The 24001-nt window shown below is 41.7% G+C and overlaps 1 protein-coding gene across 1 annotated transcript in view; it reads right to left on the reverse strand.

The window, feature by feature from the left end:
• Positions 1 to 19533, reverse strand: part of znf385a (zinc finger protein 385A) — a 52313-nt gene extending 32780 nt beyond the window's left edge. The window contains exon 1 of the mRNA XM_031746896.2: positions 19245 to 19533. Coding sequence (XP_031602756.1) covers positions 19245 to 19254 — 10 coding nt within the window. The 5' untranslated portion in view covers positions 19255 to 19533. The remainder of the gene's footprint in view (positions 1 to 19244) is intronic.
• Between the last annotated feature and the right edge of the window lie 4468 nt (positions 19534 to 24001).

Consider the following 24001-nt stretch of genomic DNA (forward strand, 5'->3'; position numbering starts at 1 on the left):
GACATGCTTGATATACAGCTAGGTAAACCTTCCGTCTCTCCCAGAGGGGAATATTGTGCTTAATGATAGCCTGGATGGGATGGTAATGACACCCTATTGAGATAATATGACAGTGGCAGGCCTTAAAAAGCCCCCCAAAAGATCCCACGTTGATCTCTTCTAAGTAGCTGAATCAAGGCTGGGAGGATTTAATTGCCAGTCTGTCTCTTCGTTAGACGCAGAGGAGCTGACTGGGGATTCCAAGAGTCATGGAGAGAAGAAAGATGGGCACTAGGGGAGGAGGTATAATGCAAAAATAATGGCATGGAATGAGGTGAAGACAGCCTGCATTTGAGATCCCTGCCTACCTACCCCCAGCTGCCAATCTACAACTCAGTGTTACCCAGTGTCCAGAATTGGACACTGGGTAACACTGAAGGCCAATACATACGAGGGTCAGTGCACGTGCTTGATCCACAGAAGCAGATGCACACCCTTTTAATCCTCCAGATAAATCTCCTGCTGGCAACTGAACTTTTGGAGGCTACTGGCTTTTGTTTTTTTGTAGGGTATGTGTAGATAGAGGCACTCACACACTGATATAGACATGCATGAACAAAGATCAAGTGGGATGGTCTATCTACACGGACTTTAAGTGTATATATTTTAGGGCTTTCATCAGCTTTAGAAATTCAAATCTCCCAAAAAGTTTCCCAGTAAAGGTGGTCCAATAAAATGATGTTTCTCTGTTACTTTTGACACGATTAATATACAGTTTTTGTGTGGTTCCACCTTAAATCAATGATGGCACTTAAAATGAGACACTTTGGTGGGGTAGCCACTTGCTGGTTCTCATGTTACAACCTGCACCAAACCATTCAGGGCAGGAGGAGGAACTGACTTAATGAAAATAAGTCTGAATTGGCCTGAGACTCATTGCATTCCAGTGTGATATTTATCTCGACAGTCATAAAAAGTGCTATGTAATTTAACTTGAACTATAGCACAAGCGTAAAATGATTTTTCAGGGCAAGGCTTAGCAAGTGTGTAGTCTGTGCATGTCTGTCTATGTGTGTGTGTGTATGCGAGTGTCTGCGATGACAGTGAGCGTTTGTGCTGTTTTGAGGTCAATAATGACAGACGAATAGCTGTCAGGGTTAATGGGAGGGGACAGCCAGGGATGATGAGAACACAGAGCGAACACTGCCGTGCAATTCAACACAGGCAGAAGCTAGAGACAAGGCACACAGGGTCAAAATGAGAGCATAAAGCAAACACACAAACACTCTATGTGCAAACACACACTCTCTGTGTGGCTGCCCTCGTCAGGGAATCAGTTTGAATTTATTTTCTAACTTTAAGCCATGGGCCCAGTTCAACATGGATACAAAAGCATACAATGCATGCTTGGTGCAATATTTTGCAGCCTCACTTAAAATGAAAGTATCATCACTTAATTGTGAGTAATGATTGGGAAGTTTGCTTAGTGTCAAAGATATAAACACAAAAACCAAGCACAAGTATAGAATCACCTGTGTTGATGCAAATAAGGGCAGTTAAACTAAACTCTAAATGCTTCAGCACCTTTATTGGCAAATGCAAAGCACAGCAATTTGCTTCCACTAATTTCAGTTTCAGTCTTTTTTTTGTAGAACTGAGGCTTCTACAAATAAGCCAAAAATATTTTATGTTGCTGTAACTCTCATAAAAAGCCACCAAATGTCAGTCTTAAATAATTTCTGCCTGTATACATGAACATTAGCTTTACAAAGAGTGCTGTTTTATATGCACTATATGAAGCTCCTAAGGGGTTTTCACTCTTTGAGATGTAACCCTCCATTATAATACACTGCAGCTGTTGTGAATTTATACTGATGTTATAAGCTGCCATCGTTTGAGTCACATTTGATCATCAAAAGATATTTGTCGTGGAGCTAAAAGAGACAAAGAAAAATACTGTGCAGTCGCATTTTGTATTTGGTCAGTTGTAACTGACAACTATGACATGAATGTGAGCACTTACAGGGATCAAACCTTAACATTTTTAACACTTTTATAAAAGCTAAAAGAACCTTCAGAGCAAATTCTATATTCTGCCATGCTTCCCTTCAAGTTGTCTTCTGTCTGTTCTCATTCTTTCTCAGGTTTCTACCTTTTTCATATAGTTTTCTTTTGTAATGAATGCTCCTCCCCTTGCCAAAAGTCAGGTTAGTAAGATGATCACAGTTGCTGTCCAGAGGAGATGCATCTGAGTATCACTAGCTGCAGGCAAAGTCTGAGTCAGTGATGGATGGACTGTTGGAATGCTGGATGATGAGGGGGAGAGGGGGCATTGCTTTGTTGTGTCTGTTGAAAAAGACTGATTTACTGTATTAACAGCCGCTTACACCTATGCAGAAAGGGAGAGGAGGGACAGAAGGCAGGATGACAAGATGACGTTCTTCTTCTGGGAAGGAAGCACACTGGAGCATGTACCTCCTCTATCTCCCTTCTCTCTACCTGTCCTTGGCTGTTTGTTGTTTTCCTCCTTGCTCCCATTTTCCCATTTATTCCATGCCACCCAGCCCCCACCCACTGCCCCCACCCCATCTCCTCCCTTTATTCCCTTGTTCAGGGCTCAAGTCACACACCCAGGTGGAACAATAGCCTGTGACTTCATTCCCATGCACCGCTCAGAGACTAGTGCCCTCAGGTATGGAATTCTATCACTCAACAATAAACAGGTGGATCAACCCAAATGCACTTCGGAGGAGATCGACAAAGGCATGAGATTCTCTCTGAGATTAGACCCCCACCCCAAAGGAAGAGAAAGGAGGGAGGCATGATGACTTGGAGGAAGGAGGAGGCTGGGAGTTAAACACTATATAGCTGCAGTGTTTGAGGAGCAGCAACCATAATGTGCCCCTGCTTGTGTTTGCCACTCTATTTCACTGACTTCCATTCCCCAAGGAGGATGGAGGGCAATATGCTATCAGCCTAATAGAGTGGGGGAGGATACTTTATGAGGTTGACAAGTGCTGCTTTCATTTCAGGCCTGCAGTGCCATTTCTATGAATATGATAACTAACGAGCATGTCCTCTAACACGCGCCTCTCTGTCCAGTTCTGAGCAATCCTACCACGGCTCAATCTCTTTAAGTGCTCTGGGGTCTCTGCTGTAATGTCATTTGTCATTGGGGTCGAGAAATGACAATTTCGTTTAAATCAGAACTCATCACCTCATTTTTTTATGAGAACTACAGTCAGATATGGAAGGCAAGCCACAAAGGAATTTTAGGCATAAAATTGAAATTCTCAAATTCAAAATGCTGAGCTGAAAAAGTTCTTGAAGAGATTTTTAATATAAATTTGGCCACACAAAAACTCCCCGCATGGATGCTAATTCCCATGGCGGTGCTCCGTTTATGAAAAAGGGAAACCTCTGTGAACCAGACCCAAACTCGTTTGTCAAAGCTGAGAGGAACACTTTCCTTTGGTTGTCTCGTACTTACAAGCTAAGTCGAGAGCGAGCTTTACACTTTTCATTCCCACTTCCACACCTTTAAGCTCAGCTGAGACATATTCAGCATATTTTTCCATGATAGCAGGTGATGCATTATTCAGTGAGCTCAGGTTGATCTTGGCTATAATAAATCTTTGGTCTATAGAAATGTGAAGCACAAAAGGCACACAGTCACACACACTCTCACACACACAAACTTGCCTCTCTTTTTTTAGTGTTGATGCATGATGAATAAAGAGGAACTGAGCATCCATGAATCACACCTCCATGGAGAGATCTTAAACAAAGCGCATTATGGATAAAAGGAGCGCTTGGCTTTTGAGAAGCAATCCAAAGCAGTATGGTAATGAGAGTAATGAGGATATCAGACACTGAATGTGGTGCAATATGCTTGTTAAATGTGACAGCTGAATTACATCAGAGCTTCATCCCTGTGAAGCAAAAGACTTGTGAAGCAAACATTCATGCTGACATTTGACGACACCTTACTGTAGCTGTGTTCAATCATAATCTACAACAGGGTAGCAGGGACACCTGGAGATGAGCAACACCGGCTTCCAACTGGAGAGCCATAAGATACTAAAGGGTAACCTGCCAATGCTTATGCATCTAAATCAATTTGCTCATCAGTTGTACAATATCCTCTTTGACTTTGTAAGGTGCTTAAGAGGTTTTACCTTCAGTTTGGTAGAATTATATTTTTGCCAACATACACATCAATTTATCAAGCAGGAAAGTACACCTTTTTGCTTTTTAGGAGAGATCTATCCAAAAAGGTCAATAAATGTCTTTATCGATATGCAAAAGGAATAGAAATAAAAATCATTTATCATGCTGTCTAATAGTAAATACTTAGGTTTCATGTAAGGCTTGCATGTCCTGTATGACTTATACATGTGGCCCCTCTTTCTTTTTTCAAGTTATTTATTTTAAGCTCATGCTTATCAATAATCAATTCACTAGCCACATCATTAGGTACACCTGTTCAACTGCTCATTGATGCATATATTTACTCTAATCAGGAAATCACATGACACTAACTCTGTCCATTTAGGCACAGTCTGCACAGGCTCACTAAAATTAAAACAGCACATTAGATGAAATGTTGCTTTGTCTACTGTGATAACAAATGTTGGTATAAACAACATAAACCATGGATACATCCATCATGTATCAGTGGTTCAGGCTGCTAGTAGTGGTGTAATGATGTTTCTTGGCACATTTTGGGCCCGTCAGCCAACTGAGCATCATTTAAATGCCACAGCTTACCTTAAGTATTGTTGCTGACCATGTCTATTCCTTCATGATCACAGTGTACCCGTCTTCTGACAGCTGCTTCCAGCAGGATAACACATCATGTCACAAAGCTTAAATCATCTCAAACTGATTTTGCGGACATGACAATGAGTTGGCTGTACACAAATGGCCTCCACAGTCATCAGATTTCAAACCAGTGGAGCACCTTTAAAATGTGTGTGGATAATTCAAATCATGGATGTGCAGTCTACAAATCTGCAGTAACTGTGCGATGCTATCGTGTTGATATGGACCAAAATCTGTGGGAAATGTTTCCAGCATCTAAGCCACAAAGAATTTAGGCAGTTCTGAAGGCAAATGGGAGTCCAACTCATCCAAAAGGTTTAACTAAAAAAGAAACCGGAGTTAATGTTGTATGTGCAAAATGACAAAAGGAGCCATGTTCCTGAGCTAACTGTGGTATATAGCCAAAGAGATGTTCAGAGATAAAATACAAATAAATAATAAACTACTTTTTTCTTCTTTCAGTTTCTTTTTCATATGGAGAAGCTCCAGTTTTGCTCATCTTATCACAAAGACTGAAAATGGGAGGAAGAGATGTTGGCTCCACTGGCTTCATGTAAAATTTTCCAAAATTTACATATCCAACACAGTGACAAGAGTGGGAGAAAGATTAACAAAGCCTGATAGGACAAAGTGCTGATTTGACATAATCTCATAAAGAGAGGGACAGTAGTCAAGGAGAGGGTTCTGAGAAAGCAGAGAGGAAAACCAAGTCCGATGCTGCAGTGTAGGTGCTGCTTGCCTTTGCTGCCTGGGCCTCTTTGTTATTATGATTTATTTTTTAATGAGCGGCTCTGCCCTCCCCTCTGCCACACAAAGCCCTGATTGAATCTGGCGTTCCATTAGCATGTTAAAGAGGCCCAGCTTCATCTGTGAGCCGCTGACTGACAGTGGATATCATCTCTGTAATTGCTCCATATACTGGACCCAGAGAAAGCCACAGAGACAGAGAGAAAGAGAGAGGGGGGGGGAATAGTTGTGGGGGAGGGTTGAAGAAAGATAAGGAGGGAGGGATTAGGATTTAAAAGTGGGGATGCTGGAAAGAAGGGGGAGATGAGAGGGGCTGGTGGATCGAGCTCCATCTCAGAATATCTCAATTTGGTACAGTTGGTACCCCATGCAGAGCAGTGGGAATAGTCTGTTTGAATAAGTAATTTTTTTTAAGCTACACTCGCAGCTTTTGACACTTATCAAAGCAAAAACAGTGGCAGCGTTTCATAACAGAAGCCCTGCTTTTACGAAGCTGTTACACAATCAAACCACGATGCAGAAATGTTATGTTTACCGCTGGTAGAGTGGTGTCAGGTAAGGACGTGACACTCTCTCTGACGCGTTTGTGCACACCACACGTCCCTCTCCGTGTCCTATGCTCTCTCCTTACCCCTTTACAGAATGGTTTTTATTTTTTTCCTCGTCTTCCTCTATTTTTGCACTCACTCCCTTCTCTCCAACTCTTTCACGTCTACTTCCTCATCCCCTGCATCACTGAGCGCCTCCCCTCCACCTCCTCCACGGCTCCCGCTATTCCCTTTCACTGTTCTCCTCTCTCCATCTCTTTCTATCTGCCCTTCTCTGTCTCTGCAGTAAATGGTAATTGAACAAACCATGTGTTGGAGAAGAGCCGCAGAAAAAGATGGTTATCTTAACTCCACATGCCATGCATCCAAAATTAATCCTCCTCCTTCCATTTCTCCCTCGCTCTCTATTCCTTTGCTATGCTGTGACAGTGTGACGTGCACGCAGTCCCACAGCATCGTCAGCCCTGTGTATTAACGTTGGAAGACAGCCCAATGGTACCATGGTGAGTGAGTGTGCATGTGTGTGTATGTGTGAGATTACCATGTGCAGTGGCAGCATATTTCCAATCCTAAGGAAGCCAGGTGACAATGAAAGATGTCAAGCAAGCAAAGGAGGATGCACAACACAAAAATGCACAACATTGCAACATTGCTTTCCTCATCACATCCCATTGCGATTATAGTATATTTACTATAGATAACATCAGTATCTATTTCACCAATTCTTTTGGGTCCTCATAAATACTTTCAAGTTTTATTTTCACAGACTCTTCAGTTAGACTTAGGCACGGAAACTAGTTAGGTGAGCTTAGTAAAAGATCATGGCTCAAAATAAAATAGAGCTATTTATAAAGCTAGTCACATTTGAAGCTTTTCCTCCATTTTCTGAGTTATGTGAGACAAGAATGCAGCTCCATTTGATGTATGTTTAGTTATCTAAAAAGGAGCAGCAGCAGCAGGAAAACAAGACCATAAATGGAAAGGATGTGTTGATTACAAATGTAGGTCTAGATAAAAATAGTGTTTCTTCCAAGTTAATTGAGAACTTTAGTTTCTTTAGTTATATGAAAACTTTTTAGGAGACAGGGAATACAGAGTGCAGACAGGGTCTGCATTCCTCCAATAAAAACACATTGCTCTTGACAGAACGTGTTTTTTTATCAGGTAGGAAAGCTAAGTTGCAACATTATTTCACAGGAACACTGTGGTTTGATATTAAATAGTATTTTGAACCAGGTCAAATACCTACCCTGCACTATACGTGCCTCCCTTTTTCTTATTATACATGAAACCAACATTTCAGCTATTTATTATCCTAAAACTTTACATTTTCCAAATGATCTTAACTCGAGCCTAAAACACTGAAAACCTAAAGACTAGGCACTCAACAGAGACACTCAATCGTGCACACACATACGCACACCCTCATCCTGCTGCACCCTCCAGGCATACTCTGCTCCACTAACACAACACGAAATCTCTGACACTCACAACACATTTACATGACATTACCGCTGAAGTGCTATAAAATCTGTGCCTGAATATCAACTGTTGAGATGCATCATTTGTTTATGCGTACGGAGGAATCTGTGCAATAGCAACGCACAACAGGAGCACTCATTTAAATCGAACTCATTGTCAAGAACACCACTTTACCTATGGCCTGTAAACTTCGAATATTAGAGAACGTGTGTGTGTGTGTGCGTGTGTGTGTGTGTGTGTGTGTGTGTGTGTGTGTGTGTGTGTGTGTGTGTGTGTGTGTGTGTGTGTGTGTGTGTGTGTGTGTGTGTGTGTGTGTAAAAAATGAAATTTGAGTTGAAGCTATATTCAAGTGTGCATGTCAGATTTTAATGATCTCCTTTGGGCTCCTGTGGGTTGCTCTGGGATTAGCATGGTAATCAAGGAGCATGTTGACACACACTGTTAGTCAGATTGATGTGTTTGTTTGGGTGGTGCAGGGCTACGCGGCTTTACACAGTGATGGACTACATTAGCCACTTGCTACTAATCTGAGAATTAATGGCTTTCCCCAGTGATGTGGTTCCCATGCACAATGTTTTATTCAGATGCTCGCTGGGTCCGTTCGTAAAGTGTTTAGATCTATCACTGTTAGGTTCCCTTGCACAAATACTCTATCCAAGTCAATGTAGCCATGTCTGAAGAGGTAGTTTGTCACCAGCAATTATCCTCCAAGTAATACCCTTTCTCAACTGTCTCAAACATAGCAAACAGGACACGTCAGATTTTCAGATTCTGTGACAATTGATGCAACCCCTAAGGTCAATGCTGACATATGTATGCAGGTGCATTTGTCTAAAGAAGAGGACCAAGAGAACCAGATGACACAATGGTTTACAACACAACCAAATAACACAACTCTCTTCAGTTCGATTTGATTCCCCATTTTATGCAAACGTGCTCTGTTGAAAATCTGCACTGTGACCAAATGTCATGTGTTTATCAAAGGCTGCTATTGCAGTTTCTAAAGGTTTGACCACAGCTTTACACAGTTCTTAAATCAGAGGTGTCATTTTCTCATGTCTGGTTCTGTTCTTATACTGAGTTTCCATGGCACGCCGATGATGCAGAGTGCGTTTGTGTTCTAGCTGCTGCTAAAAGGATAGACAGCTGTGACGCTACAGTGATGACGACAACAAACCATTATGTAGACTTTCCCGTTTGTACCCTGCATGCTGCATACCTCCCACACCCACCCCCTTTACTCTCATCTCTCTCCATCCTGCTATTGGAGGCTCAGACTGCGGCAGAGCAGGGCAGTGAGAAGAAAAACACAATGATTGTTTCTGATGAACAAGAGGGGCTCCGTGAGAGGGACACTCCAAAAGAGAGCGGGTCTCTAAGAGTGACAGAGCAAGGGGTAGGAGAACGCAGGAAATCAGAGCATCGTAAAGGTCACTGCTTGGTTATACAGGAACACCGAAGACTGTGGAGAGTAACAGCTCCGCCTCCTGATTTTGTGTATATTTGTGTGTAGTTGGATAAGAGAAACTAAAGGAAGGAAAGAGGGAACAGACAGGAAGGGAGGGCGCTGGGCTGTACAGTAAAGAGTCTCACCTTGTTCTGCACCATGCACACACAGCACCCCAGCTGTCATCCAGCTTCACTCTCTTTCTCCGTCAGGGCCAGTGAGGACATGCATCATTCATGAGCAGAGACTTATTTGGCTGCGTCATCTCCTCCCATAACTGTCAATAACTTTTTCCCGGCTGTGGCTTCACCTTTACTTCAGGAGGGTGCACTGGACGCCGACAGCAAATTTTACATCATAAATAGCATTTTGTCCTAGAGACAGCGCAAACTGCAGAAAGCTGCTTTAAGACAGACTAGGTGGTGATGAATTCATTTCCTCATAATGTTCAAGATTGAGCATTTCACTATTTAAACCCATGGGATCTAATATCTGTGGCACAAAGTGAATGATACAAAAGACTTTTTAAAGGACCGAAAGCAAGTGACACTCACTGTAATTTAGAGCCATTAAAGGAAATGTATTTAAAGGAAACACCAAAACATATCCCCCTGAAATTTAATGTTCTAAAATATATATCTGCTCCTTTAGGAAAAGAAGAACCAACATGTAGAAAAATGTAATATGAAAGGCTAATTATCTAAGAACTGCTGTGTCCTGCCCTCAGCACCCTTTTTGTCCAGCCTGTCCTCTTTCCTGAGCCCATGCGACGCAGCCTACTGTGAGGCTGCCTGCTGTGAAGGTCACTCTCCCTGCAGCTATGGATTACACAGGCACGCACAGTCAGGCAGAATACGATACTGCCCTTGAGGGGAGGTCTGAGGCTTTGGTTGGCAGAGACAAGCCCTCTGGAACTTGTGGACCCACCAGGAAAAGCCAGTGTGATAACCCAGCAACCTCATGTCAAGAGTTGGTAGGTGGATAGAAAGGAGCAAAATAAATAGATTAAAACCACAAGAAATCTATCACTTCATACATTCATCCATTAGTCCATTCAGTGGTGGGAAAGAATTAAATAAATATACAACTATATATACAAATACTGTAGGAATAACAATGATTTTGCATTAAACCCACCATTACATAAAAGAATAGAAGCTACTTAATACATTAATAAGAATATTAATAAGAGAAGAAGCAAACAGAAAAAAGGTATGGATAGAAATAAGAACCCTGTCTGAGGAGTTAAGGCTTCACACATGGTTGTAAAGCTGCAGCAAAGTGCTTTATAATGATCAACAATATCAAAATCTTACAATCCAATATAATGAGTTGCAATAATCAAGATGTGACAATTTTTAAAAAAAAGCAACTAAGACCTTATGAAGATCAGCATGAAGATCAACATAACAATGGAGCAATAAAGCTGAATAGTCCAGCTAGTGTGCAGAATGGCAGTAATCAAAGAGACAAGATGACAGATTTGGTTGTTTTTGGTTGCTTTGTATAGTCATTTTAAATGGAAGCTACAGTAGAAGATGCAGTACATACAAATAGAAAAGAAAAATCAATACTGTGCTTTCTAATAATATGCTCCAGTGGAAGCATATAAACAGAGGGGGGAAATGGCTATGGATAGAGGCTTTTGGAACATATCACGTGGACAGCATAGGTGAAGAAAAAAACATTTATCATTAACAAATGAGTCCCATTTGCCAAAAAAGAGTCTGTCCAATAACTCTGCTTGATTCAGACTGACTGAAAACTGGGCAAAAGTTGAGGAAAATTAGCAGTGAACAGTTGGCTGTTGTTAAGGTCATTAGTTACTTTGACCAGCCCTGTTTCAGCGCTCTGAAGAATACAAGGCTGGTCTAAAATGATTAAAATCAATAGTCATCTTTGGTTTCTAGTGAAATGGGTCAAGTATTTCATGCTTAGGGCCGGGTGAAAAACTGCCAGTGGATAAAGGATAAAACAGTGGAATCAAAAGAGTTTTCTTTTGTTTTTTTTAGAGAGAAATTAGGTTTTAAAGTGTCATAATTTTAGCGTTCAGCTGTGTGATGTGAAAAGACTTAAACTAACCAGTTAGCAGCTAAGGGTCGAGGTCCACAATGTGGTAGTTAGGACCCAGACATATATGGACAATATGACTATTTTTTTTTTAGTGAAGGAGAATAAAACCGATTGCAGATGATAGAAGACGCTTCAGTTTCCAGCTTGTCCTTCTTTTACTTCTTTCTTACCTTTTTCTTTTATCTAGTATGGTGTGTGAATTTAGAAAAAAGAAAAAGCAATTTCAAGAAAAGGTGTTATTTTTCTGTTTTTAGCCGGTGCTGCTGAAACTGGCACCACTTTGAAAGTGTTATTAAATTTAAACATTAAACACAATAGGTTTTCTTAGTAGAGGTACAATGAAACTAATAGCTGAGGATGAGAAACAACAATCGCAGGCACAAAAGGGAAATTTAATACCACGGTCTTCAGTCGTCACTCTGTTTCCTAGTTTCAAGTCAAATGTGGGGGATGGCACCTTTTATCCTGCAAAATGGTGCAGTGAGGGTCAGTGTCCTCTGAGTGGGACAGGAGCCATTTGACAACACCACTCTCTGGAGTCATGCTACTGTTTGGAGGTCGGAAAAGACAAAAAAAAAAAAAAATATATATATATATATATATATATATACCCACACACAGACACACATGGCATTGTCCTCTCCCTGCTGTGACCTTAATTTGTTCTGTCTTGAGTATGAGTACCTACTGGGCAGCTGATGCACCTTAAGGGAGCAAGCTGACAGCATTATATATGTATTGTTTTGAGCATATGCATGGGAAAGATGAAGACAGACAGAGGAGGGTAAAGATTTGAAAAATAAAACACCACAAGGACAGACTGTTGGTGTGCATGTCGTGCATGTGTTTTGAAGACTGCGAGTCTCAGGTGAACTTTGCGCATATTCACAAATTTTAACTGGCAGCAGTCTGAAACCAAGGCTGATGTTGGTGTATGCAGCACCACTAATAACAGCAAAACCCCCCAAAGTAAATAAAGAATACACAAAAGCTGTCTCTCTGCAGGCTAATCTTCTAATGAAGATTTGTGGCAGTGGCTGCCTGGTGATTATTGGCCTAGAACGAACACAAAAGCCATCTTTTTTGCTACTGTAAATAAAACCTCGCATTTACACAAACCATTGCAGGTGAAAATGAGAAAATTTAGGCTGGAGGCAGAAATGTTGCTTTTATAGCGTATGGGCTGGCAAATGTTTTGCTTTGCTGTACTGTCAAACGTCTCATGCTACAGTTAATAAGCAAAACCACTACAAGCCCAAACATTAACCACCATTATTCAGATTTGAAAAATGCAATGTGAAGTCGCTTATGTTCATGCGGTAATTCCTGTCTCTCTGGGACAAGTGCACCAATCCTGACTATGCTAATTTTATGGAAATGTTTGTTTCCATCCTTCCTCTTCGGTTCCATTTGTTACATTTTATCAGTGCTCTTTTGAACTACATTTACTGCCACTGCATGTTAGCTGAAGGTTATGTTAAATATATAAGCAACCATTCCTCCATCTGTGCATCCCACAACAGTGTGTGCTGCTGTTGCATTAGGCAAAGCTGCCCAGTGGAAAATCTTTACATGCATAAATGCAAAAAGGTGTTTTTTTTCTATGAGATACACGACTCCAGCAGATAAAAACACACATGAATGACCTCAGGTACCTCTTCACCCCTGTGTCCCTTACAGCCTTCTAATCCACACCTCTCTTTACCTTCCCTGTGCACCCCCAAGGCAGGGGCAGGGAGCTGTGGTGCAGGTCCCGGCAGAGTCCCTCATCATCCCTCCAGCTTTCCTACTTAGGGGTAGGGCCGCATGTTCAGGGGAGAACTTGTTCAAAGACAGGTGTGCATACCAGACGCCTGTGTTAAGACCTACGCCATGCGGTTTCCATAACTACCTGCTAGTGAGGCTTCCCCGGCACTCATCCAAGACTGCGCTAAACCCTTCTGATAGCTCTAGCTACACTAGCTGTCAATGGGCAAGACTCCACAGAGGGCAGGTCGGAGCTCAACCTACTGACGCCTTTTTGTCATCCAGCCTTTTCTGCTACTCATCATCAAGCATCATACATACATTTAAACATGCTGGAAGAGATTTAGTTGGCAGAGGGAAGGCGTTAGGGGTGGAGATTTAAGCTATTTTGAGCTGTTCATGTAACATTAAGGATTAAAAGCTAGCTTAAGGCTTCTTGGAACCAAACGCTGGTAGCATTCATTCAGTCTGTGTGCCCAGTAGTAAAGTAGTAGTGCAAAGTAAGATTCGTTTGGATGACTGAGGTACCATAGTGAGGACATGTACTTGTGGTTATAAATGAAGTTCAGGCAGAGCTTTAGGACGGCAGTATGTTAGATATACTGCTCATATTTCCTCTCGGTATGAGTCAGATGATACAGAGACAGAAGTGCTCCATGTTTGCTGTCACAAGAAAGCATGGATTTCACCCTTTAGCCTAGCTGTAACCAAAGAATTGTCACTCCACCCCACATCCAGTCTTCCTCATCTCACTGTTTGCTCATTTCCTTCTTTATCCCTTAGGTCCCAGTCCTCCTACACTACTCACTCAATCCCGCTTCTCATTCTGTGCTTGCTCCATGGAGATCCTCCTTCTACCCTTTAGCTTCCTCCTTGCTAGCCATGCTCCTATGAAATGACCTTGCTGCAACTCAATTGATTTCTCTTCTGTCTTTGTGTGAAACCCTATCTCAACAGCACTCAGAGGAATTTCCTCTTCCCCCCCAGAGCTGGAAAGAGCTAATTCTCTTTCATGAGGACACTTTTCACTCCATTTTATCTATCTGCTTTCCTCTTTCTCTTCCCCCTCCACTTCTACTCTCTTCTCGTTTGAGCACACAGAAATAGAACAGGCATGATTAATGCAACATCTATCGCAGCCAAACGTTAGCTTTGCTCAACCTTCTTACGCTTGGCTGCCATTTGAACCTTACAACACTGCAAGTGAATTATCAGATCATCACATCATCATAAATGCTTGATTCTTTCTATACATGAGCGTGATCAGTAAAGAGAAAACAAAAGGAATAAGAGATCAAATGAACATTTGAGTATAGGAATTTTTTCACAATTTCATATATGACATACAAACTGCTGAATCAGATAATAACAGTATACACTGAATGTCTCCGGTCCATACTCAGATCTCTTCAATTTAATTTGCAGAATTCATGTGCAATTAAATCAAAAATTCAACAAGCAGTGAATATAAAAATGGTCTTATTATAGATTTATGTCACTGCACTGTCCTAATAGTCCAAGTATTTCAAATTATGTTAGAGAAGAATAAAATAAACCATTGCATAACAGAGTGCCATGTAAGTGCTCAGCATTTTCACAGGAGTTGTTTTGAACTTATAACTCAGTTATGATTCACTAACCCTTATATATAAATATATATCTATGTATCTTAAAAGAGAGAGCTGAAAATGTGAATTTTTATATTTTCATGTAATGTAAAAACACTGATTGCTTAAATATTTAACCAGTGGCAGTTCAGTGTTAAACAGGAAGCAAAGCTTTTGATCTCCAGTCTTTCATCAAAGCAGCTGTATGACACAAGGTAATTCAATACCAGTATGGGCAAAAGAGAACACCTGTGCAATGCTAAGCAACCACACATAGGGAATGTGGATAAACTTATTAACGATTTAGTGTTGCACACAGGAAATCCTACAGAAAAGAAAGTCACAGTTTACGGACATAAATGAAATAAAAGACAATCTGCAATAAAGTTATTAGTAAGCTTTGTCATGAAAAAAAGAGCATAATTAAGCAAAGACTTCAGAAAAAATAGATGACAAAAAATATTACACCTCTACATGATAAAGGCAACACTGTCTCTTTGAAAACACTAGAGAGCTGCAGTGTGAAGAATCATCTGTGCCTCTTTCCACTTTGTGATCAGACAGACTGTTGAAGCATACAGAACATTTTCCAGGCTTCAACTCCCAGGTGTCTTGTAGCCCCAGGATTCCCAGTAAGTAGTCAGCCAGCTTGCCTTGGTGAATGCACTAATGTGACACCATAATCACGCACAGGTGCATTTCTGTGCTTCACAGCGCAGCAGCAAAGCGCCAGGTTTTTTTAGTGGTGGTGGCAGGTGCCGTGGGCCCTAGTGGGTGCTGCATAAACGGCACAAATCAGTTTTATTTTCAATTGTTTTAAAACTGTATGACTATAACGTACAAAAAATACCATGTTTACTCCAGGATCATTCTAATTTTTACTAAAAAGGAAACCTATAATACAGGGCGCTGCAGTGAGACCAGTGGAAACATGGGAGTCAGAAAATCACACACCTTTACCTTTTGCGGCTCTGCAGTGTGCCACACACACACACACACGTGCACACAAAAACAAACACAATGGGTTTCCATCCCACCAGTCCAATAACAGGCCTATTCATTAGAGTCTCTTACAGACAGTATTGACAACCTGCTGACACACAGTCACTCCAGCATAAACAAATGGAGCAACAGAGAAAAGCCAGGCAGGGAGGGGAAGAGACCTAGCAGCTTTTTGATGGAAGAGGGATCTCCACAAACCAGGGGTGAGCTAGACTTAAAGAAAGAAGTGGCAAGCCTCCCACTTGCTCCTGCTCACACATATATCCACCTAATATCCCTCGCACACACATTATACAGTCTCCTACAAATGAGTGCCACATTTATCTTACATGCTAGGTCAGCCCTGACCTTTGTGGCATATTGTAATTACTGTCATGGGAATAAGTCTTTTTTATTCTGTGCCTTGGTACGCAGAGCAGCTATAAAGGTGAAGTGGGTCAAGCACACTGAGCTACTCATCACACAGATCACACAGCACAATGCCATAGTCTTACCTCTTCCTGCTGAAAGGCATCATGATATTCTACAAAACAAACTGGTGAAACCAGAGGTCCACTTTGCAGAAAGGTAGAAAATGGGGTTGCGGAATTCCTGCAGTTCCAGCGGCTCTCAAGTATTCCCCTTATATCATGGATATGCAAAGAAGCATAGAGGAAAAAAACTGGGGCATGAATACCAAATATCTGGCTCATTAATGAGTTATAATTACTATGTCATTTTGACATAAACAAAGAGAGCAGCGCAGTCATGGAGAAAATGGGGATGAGGGGGCACTGCTGATCTGCTCAAACACAATTTTTTATGATGTCTTTGACTTGACCTCTGGAACCAGGTGAGTTGTGCAGTCAATTAAAAGACGGGGGTTGCAGAGCTCGGTGAATGGAATGAGCAATAGCTATGCAGACAGGGCAACAGAAAGATAAACTTTATGGAGACAGATGAGGTAGGAGTGGACGCTCAAACACAAAAACAAAGAGACAGATCGGCTGCATGGCCCTGAGCTCGGGAGGTCAGATCTGACTCAAACAGACAAGACAGATGAGACGTGAAGCAACGTTTAAACATGAACTGCTCATGACATGACAGGTCCTCCCCCAAAAACTTTGCAATGATGCTAACAAAGTCGATTTTACCAGGAATGCTTGTCAGACAGTCACCATGCAATATCTGGTGACAGTAAGAGGGCAATACAGACAGTTCCTGTCTAAATGTGGACTCCACACCAGGAGCTCACTCCAGGCGTAGATGGTTTGTGCTAGACATCATGGCGGCTGATCACCATGACGCCACAGTCAACTGAGAAGCTCTACACTAACAGGAGCCCAGTGATCATGTTCGTTATTAACTCGCCATTCTTCTCTTGCTGTTTCTCTCTCTTTTTTATCTACAAACACACGCATGCACAGACATGCACACACACACACACACGCACGCACATACACATGCGCACACACGCATGTACTGACCAGCAGGAGTCTCATACCAATACCTCGGTGCAGAGCCCATGCCAGACAGACAGACAGCAGACAGACAGCTATGCTGGCTGCCTGCAGCTTTGTATATAAGCACACTGCCATTGCAATGATCAACTTCAGAATTGTCATTACTATTACAGCAGCCAAAAGCCTCTGTCAGGCCTCCAGAATGCCGACAAAGCTAATTACAAAAGAATTGTGTACAGCATCAGGGACAGAGCCGCACTGGTAAAGGTTGTTTGCTCAAGGTCACAGAAAACAGTGGAAAGAGAAAAACACCAGTAGCCATGCAGACACAATTGCTGGAGCATGCGGTTCTCGCAGGCATACTCAAAAACACATTTCTTTCTTTAACTGCATTTTTATAACGACACACATTTCCAATTGAGATATGTTATCACAACGTTGCAGATTAATATCAGGGAGCTTAATCAGGAAATTTGCTGATTGGAGGTCGACATCAACCAGTGCCAGAATTGTAAAGGTCATTACAATGACATTACCCTTTTCAGAAGAAGAAAGCTAGAAATGTCAAATCACTCAGTAGCCACATCATCATGCAAATGGAGCAGAATGTTAGGCACGGGAAAATCTCAGTGTTCAGACAGAAATAATGAAAGATGCCTATCTGAGTGATAACTTAATAAGCAGAAGCCTTGGGTCAGCTTTTTCAGCAGGTGTGAAGTGGAAAGATTTGACAAATCATTAGATGCAATGAGAAACACAGATTTTGAACGTTAGAGCTACAGTTCATTATCACCGTTTCTGTAAAAAAAAAAAAGATCTGTGTAAGCAGTTAACACTGATATTAGTCTTTACGCAAAGGCCAAGTTTATGTTACTGCACAACAGAAGTTATGTTCCATGTGATATCGCTTCCACCAAAATTCAAATACACACACACTCCAATAACTACCCTAAAGTTTAGTCTCAATCGGTAGAGTTGTAGTTGAGGGGGGGAATGTTGGTGTTAAGATATCCTACCCAAATATCATTTACGGGAGCTGCTACCACCTGCAACCTGATCAAGACAGTACTTGTCTGTTACATGAGGCTCAAGTCGAGTAATTGTTCATTTTTAACTAGCTTCAGAAGCGCAAAATATAACCCTTAAAATAGAGATACATTTTAATGTTATTTAACAAAAAAATAAATAAAAATAAAAACCTTGACAAAGTGAAAAAGTTATCTCTTTGATGGCTGTTCTAAAAAACTTGAGTGACTGGTTGAAAACCTTTAGCTCACAGGTACACGCACACTTTGAGCTCCCACACCTCAGACTGCATGACTCCCCATAATCATTAAAGTTATCTGCTTGAAAAACATGCCTGCCGGGAGAGCAGAGAAGCAGAACTGCGCCTGAATCAGCCCAGGCATGCGTTAAAACAAAGTGGCCTCTCCGGGAGAGCGTGCGGCAACGCGCACACACATTTCGAAGTAATACATGGGCAATAAGCACACACGGCCTCACAGTCATGGCCATATACAAATAAGAAGACTCTAGAACATTTTCACAAGCTGACATTCCTTGTATATCCACAGGGCAGCACGCCATGGATTGGTCATATCACTGGACTTTTTGATAGTGGCAAGCTCCCCTTCCTCTGTATGAATCTACAAGCCGAATGTGAAGCGCACACAGACCACACAGAATCCCCTCTCCTAGACATGGCCACTATGAGACCAGCATACTAAAGAAGAAAGTGCTGGCTGACTCAGAACACAACAATGTCTAGTAACTGGAATCTATACTCTCCTGCCTGCTAAGGACTAAATCTTCTTTTTAAAATGCTATGTGTTTGATGACTTGGATGCTTATCATTAGTCAGGATGGCAGCAATGCAAGGTTGAGGAGAAATTGAGTGCCACAGTAACACATCATCAAAAGAAAGTCATGAATTCTGCACTGACTGTTTGTATAAAACTGCATGCCTCAGTTATCACCAAGTTCAGGTGAAACCATCTTTGTCACTTAGCCCCTTCTGACAGAACATGAGAGTGGTGGAGTCTGGTCATGTGACCAAACAGACCATAATGATACAGTCCAGCGGCAAATGCTTTGACCTTCCATGTCATCACTCACACCTGCCATATAAATGGCACACTATTAGCGTAATTACAAACACTATCCGTAATTTAAAGGTTGATCCAGGCGCTTGGTATTGACAGATGTCTCTGTGCAATCAAAACCAAGCAGACTATTAAAAAAATAAATAAAACAGAGCTGCTGGTGGCCAAGTTTAAGCAGGGATTAGTGATACAACAGCCTGACTGATGTCTTCTAAAATCCGATGCACCAAAAAGCGACAACTCACCCAAAATCATTGCTGTGCGTTGCCTTTGGTGTCCCTGGGTTGACAAGTGTTCCCTCACTGCCCCCCGTCTCTCCTGTTTTCTCCAAGGGTACAATGGCTCCAAAATGTCTTTTCAGAGTTGCTCTCCACTCTCCAGAAAGAGGCAACTCAGAGAGGTAGGGCTAGATGTGAGGAGAGACTGCTGCTGCTGCACATGCCGTCCCTTGCGCCTGCTCTCTCCAGGTGAAAAACTGAGTGTGTGAGAGAGAAACAGCGCGAGTGTGTGTGTGTGTGTATGAGGAGGGGGGTCCTCTTTTTCTGCAGTGGTGGCTCAGGTAAGCCTCAGGACAGTACAGAGGAGACAGAGACAGAGAGAGAGAGAGAGAGAGTGAAAAAGAAAAAGAGAGAAGGGGGAGCCTAAAGTGTGACAGCCAATCACGCTGGCAGGGGGGGAGACTACGGAGCCAAGATCTTCTTCTCCACAGCAGCCAGGAGGAATTGTGCTGTGGTCTCCAACAAACAGCTGACAACCAGTTTCCTCTCTACTGTATCACTTCACAGCTTCAAAAGGAAAGCAGTTCGATCTACTTTAAAGTCAACATCTGCTTTGGTCTCTCTCTATGAAGCACACAACTCCCTTTCCCATTCTGGCTTTCTCTCCCTCTCTCTGCTCCTTGTTTTTTAGGGATTGGATATAACCTAAAGGCACCTTACATGCCTCTGCTCTGATTGGTGGCAGGTTCGACCAATGGGAACAGCAGCAGGCACTTGTCATCATGCAGAGTGGAAGTCATGAAGGGGAGACAGAGCTTGACTGAAAATGCTGTCTCCCAAAACCAATTTCTCACTTTTATTTGCCACACACTCCTCACCCATCTCCCCCTCACAGTGAGCCTGGTTTTCGCGTCTGTCTGTTGCATTCGCTGTTTATTACCTCCGCCTCGCTACCCTTTGACTCCATGTGTGTGTGGACTTGTAAGGGGATTAACCTTTTAGCTGTGCGCGTTTGTGCTTCTCTCCCTTTCCTCCCTCCATCTTTTCAACCTACCCAGAAAAAGTTACACATTCTTATCAACATCTGCGGTTTCATCAAAGGGGATGGACTTGAGTCTGGGAGTGGGAGTGAGGGGGGAGCAAGCAAAAAGGAAAGATTAAATAGAAAGCGACAGAGCGGAGGAAGCAGAAGAAGGAGGGGCAGAGATTAAACTAAATACAAACTGACAGAGGAATGAAGAGACGCTGAGTGACAAGAAGAGACAACCAGAAGGATTGAATATTGAGACAATGACAGACAGAGTCGGACACAGAAAATGGGCTGCGGAAAAATCTAACTATCGACCATAGCAATGCAGTCAGTGAATGAAGAGGAGCTTCACAGCCAGATTCTTATGGTCCACTTCCTCCACACCGAGGAGCCACTCAAAGAATGCCTGCTGTCATGTTGAGCACTAGTCTTTGCCTCTCTCTTTCTGTCTCTCTCTCCAGCTTCCCTTGTGAAGAGGAATCACAGAGAGACGTTCTGAAAATCACACAGCCACGATGTTATTGAGAAGCTCAGCGCTTAAGAGAAGGCTTAACAAAGCTGTCAAAAAATTAATCCCCTTGGGCGGGCATGCTTGCAAACACATACAGATATAAACACGTGAGCCTGGGGCTACAAAAAATGCTGCCTGATGTTCATAGTGCCTCCTCTTGTCCTGCTCTCTCTTTCCCTCTTTCTCTTCTATCTCTAGCCCCACCACTACCCTTCTCACGCTCTCAGGCTGAGGCTGTGAGTCACAGGGTGTTGGAGTGAATACTAAGGAGGCTGGCTGACACCTCCAATACCTCTCTTCACAGCAGCTCCACTGCATACGTTTAGGCTACTGTATGTAAACACTGGCAGTCAAAGGTGCCACAAACACCCACGCAAATTCTTACAGACTCTAAGTTTGGATAAAATCCAGTGACTAAAAACTGCTGGTATTATGGAACATATGGTAGCTCTTAAAGACACAGAAAATTTCCCTCTTTCATAACTGCAAGCAAGATCTTACACATCCAGCAGAGAGAATAATGGACTTTACTGATGTGGAACAAGCATTTTTTTAAGTGCAAAGGAACAGACAGGTTAGAAGAAGAATTTTAGCCTCTGGCTCCTTGGACAAACCACGCAGACATACATTACGTCTGCAGGAAATGGACTGAGTACAGAAAATATTAGTTTTCGAAAATGGGACACTAGCAGCTGGAACAATAGTTGTTATTAATATAGTTGTGCTTGCAAGTTGTTCCGTCAACATTTGTGTGTGTGTGTGTGTGTGTCAGCAAAAGAGCTGAGATAGTGTTTCCTCATTAGTTGTGTTGGTATCAATAATTCAGAGCCGGTCCTTGTTGGTGTTCAATGGGCCGAGAGCTAATGTGCTGTCGGGCCAACGGGGGCCCAGGGCCCAGCGCCACTTTAATGGATGTCATGATGAGAGGGTGAAATTGGAGCGTAGAGATCCTGTATCGTCCAAAGACAAGAAGAAGAAGAAGGGAGGCCAAAGCAGACGGCAGGAGAGGGGGACAGGGGTAAGAAGCTCAGGGATAAGGTGAAGGCCACTGGGGAGAGGACAGATGGTATTATTGGACTGGTATGTTTGGAGAAAGGTGATGTAGAGAAACACAATGTAAAGTGAGCAAGAAGGGAGGAAGCTGCTCTACTATGATTGGTTCCTCTATTTGTTCATAGAGCCTTCTAAAGCTAATCTCTGTCACCTCTCGATGAGAGAGACACTTATGCCTCTGTTGTCCACCAGGGACCTGTTATAATGAATGATAATAATGAATAATGAACTGACATCATTTCACCTCCCATCCACTTGTGTTGCTAGAGGTGTTTCACTCACTAATGTTGCTTCACAATCAGCGGAGGAAATGACAAATATGGTCATATTTAATTTACATGTCTATAGTTACAAAACTATTTTCTAAAAGTGTTACTACGAACAATGTGATCCGATTACAGAAACTAAATCGTAGAGGAGGGGAATTTCCTAAAAATTAGCTCCGTGTATATAAACAGACACAATGTTGCATTCAGCTGAAACATCTGTTCGCTACACAAGCAATTAATTATAATGATTTAATTGGCAGAGTATTAACTGCTAGACACTGCTTTTGTTTTTCAACTTTAAAGTGCCTAGTCATTTTTAGCAAGCATTTAAAGGAATTTGCTTGCATTCAAACGTGTCCCTGAGATTGTCAGATTTCCCAAGTTTGAAAGTTGTGCTTTACTTCTACAAACCTTTAGGTCACACTACATGGAGTATTGCAAGTATTGCAAGAAAGTGTAAAATGTATGTGTAAAAAATGCATCTGTACCTTCAATGATTAAAAATGTTATTATCATTATTTCTGATTTTATTTCAAAAGTTATAAAATCACAATGACTATAGGTCAACTAAAAGGTGCAGGAAGAAGAAAGTCGTACACCTGCCCTTTGTACAAACTAATAATTTATAATAAGGTAATGTAAATTATCATAATACATATGTTGTGCGTTGTATGTTGAATGTTGTATAATTTACCCCATAGGTCAGTGCAATAGCTGAGATAAGGCAGGATTAAAGAAAAGTACAATAATTTAAGTAGTCTAGAAGACAGTTAACTTCATATAATATAGAAATGCTTCTTAAGATTATCATTTTTATTACTCTTGAGATTTGTTATGATTAATAGAACATTTACTTTGATATACCATGTTTTGAAGGACGATATCAACAATCCTGCAACTTGTTTACAAAACATTTAACATACTTTGCTTTTACTCTGTTTCTTGAGCCGTTTCTATCAGTCAGCTTTCACTTACCTCTGAGGACGCTGTGCTGAATCTAAAGTACGCTTACGATAACTTTGACTTTTATACATAACTCTATTTTTTAAGCGGTATGTGTTTTTTAAAGTGCTAACACAGAATAGACTAATACTGAACTTCATCATCACTTTAAAGTGAGCCTAACAGTAACCATAGAAACCCTTACCCTAAAATATAAGGCTAACATTTGAAGACCTGCTTTCCCTCGAGGTCTGAAGGTGCAGTCCCAGAGTGTGCAGAAGTAAATCTGGATTCTAGTTCATGTTTAATCTATGCTACCCTCTATTGGTGTAAGCCTGTTAATACAGGGTGCCTTGCTTCTGTTTGAGCATAAACAGAATATCCGCTCTGGTACTAGACAAGCATTTGGAAAACTTCCAAAATGTAAAATGATCTCATGTAGAGTGAAAGGCTAATATGTTCCCAGAGCCACATCAGCACACATAGAAATAAATAAGGGAACCAAACAGAAAGCCGACACAACTGGTTATGGTCTTAAAGCCTGTCAAACTGAGACAGGTACACCTTACTCAAGTGGAAAAAATATATACAACAGATTTGTTGAACAGACAAAGCTGTTGAGGCCAGTGTCAGATACAAAAGGAATGACTGCTGAGTATGAAAGGCTTATAAATACTCGTCCAATGATGTTCAGCAACAGCCTGTGAGAAATACTGTATATCAAACCTGAGGAAGAGAGTGCACATCTAACTCAACCCTTCAAATAATGCCAAGATAAGTCTTCCTCTTCCTTTCCTACTGGGGGAACACACAATAAATCTACACTCACTGAAATTTGCAAGATTGACTGTAACTCACTTCTCTTCAAGAGCTCAAGCGCAGTCAAAATGCAGCTTCTTTTGATCATAAATTCAAGTCATATTTCATCTCCGGGTCCTGCAGGCACTACAGTATGTGACTCTCCAGACATGTTAGTTTT

Source organism: Oreochromis aureus, linkage group 20 (genome assembly GCF_013358895.1).
Source record: "Oreochromis aureus strain Israel breed Guangdong linkage group 20, ZZ_aureus, whole genome shotgun sequence".
NCBI lineage: Eukaryota > Metazoa > Chordata > Actinopteri > Cichliformes > Cichlidae > Oreochromis > Oreochromis aureus.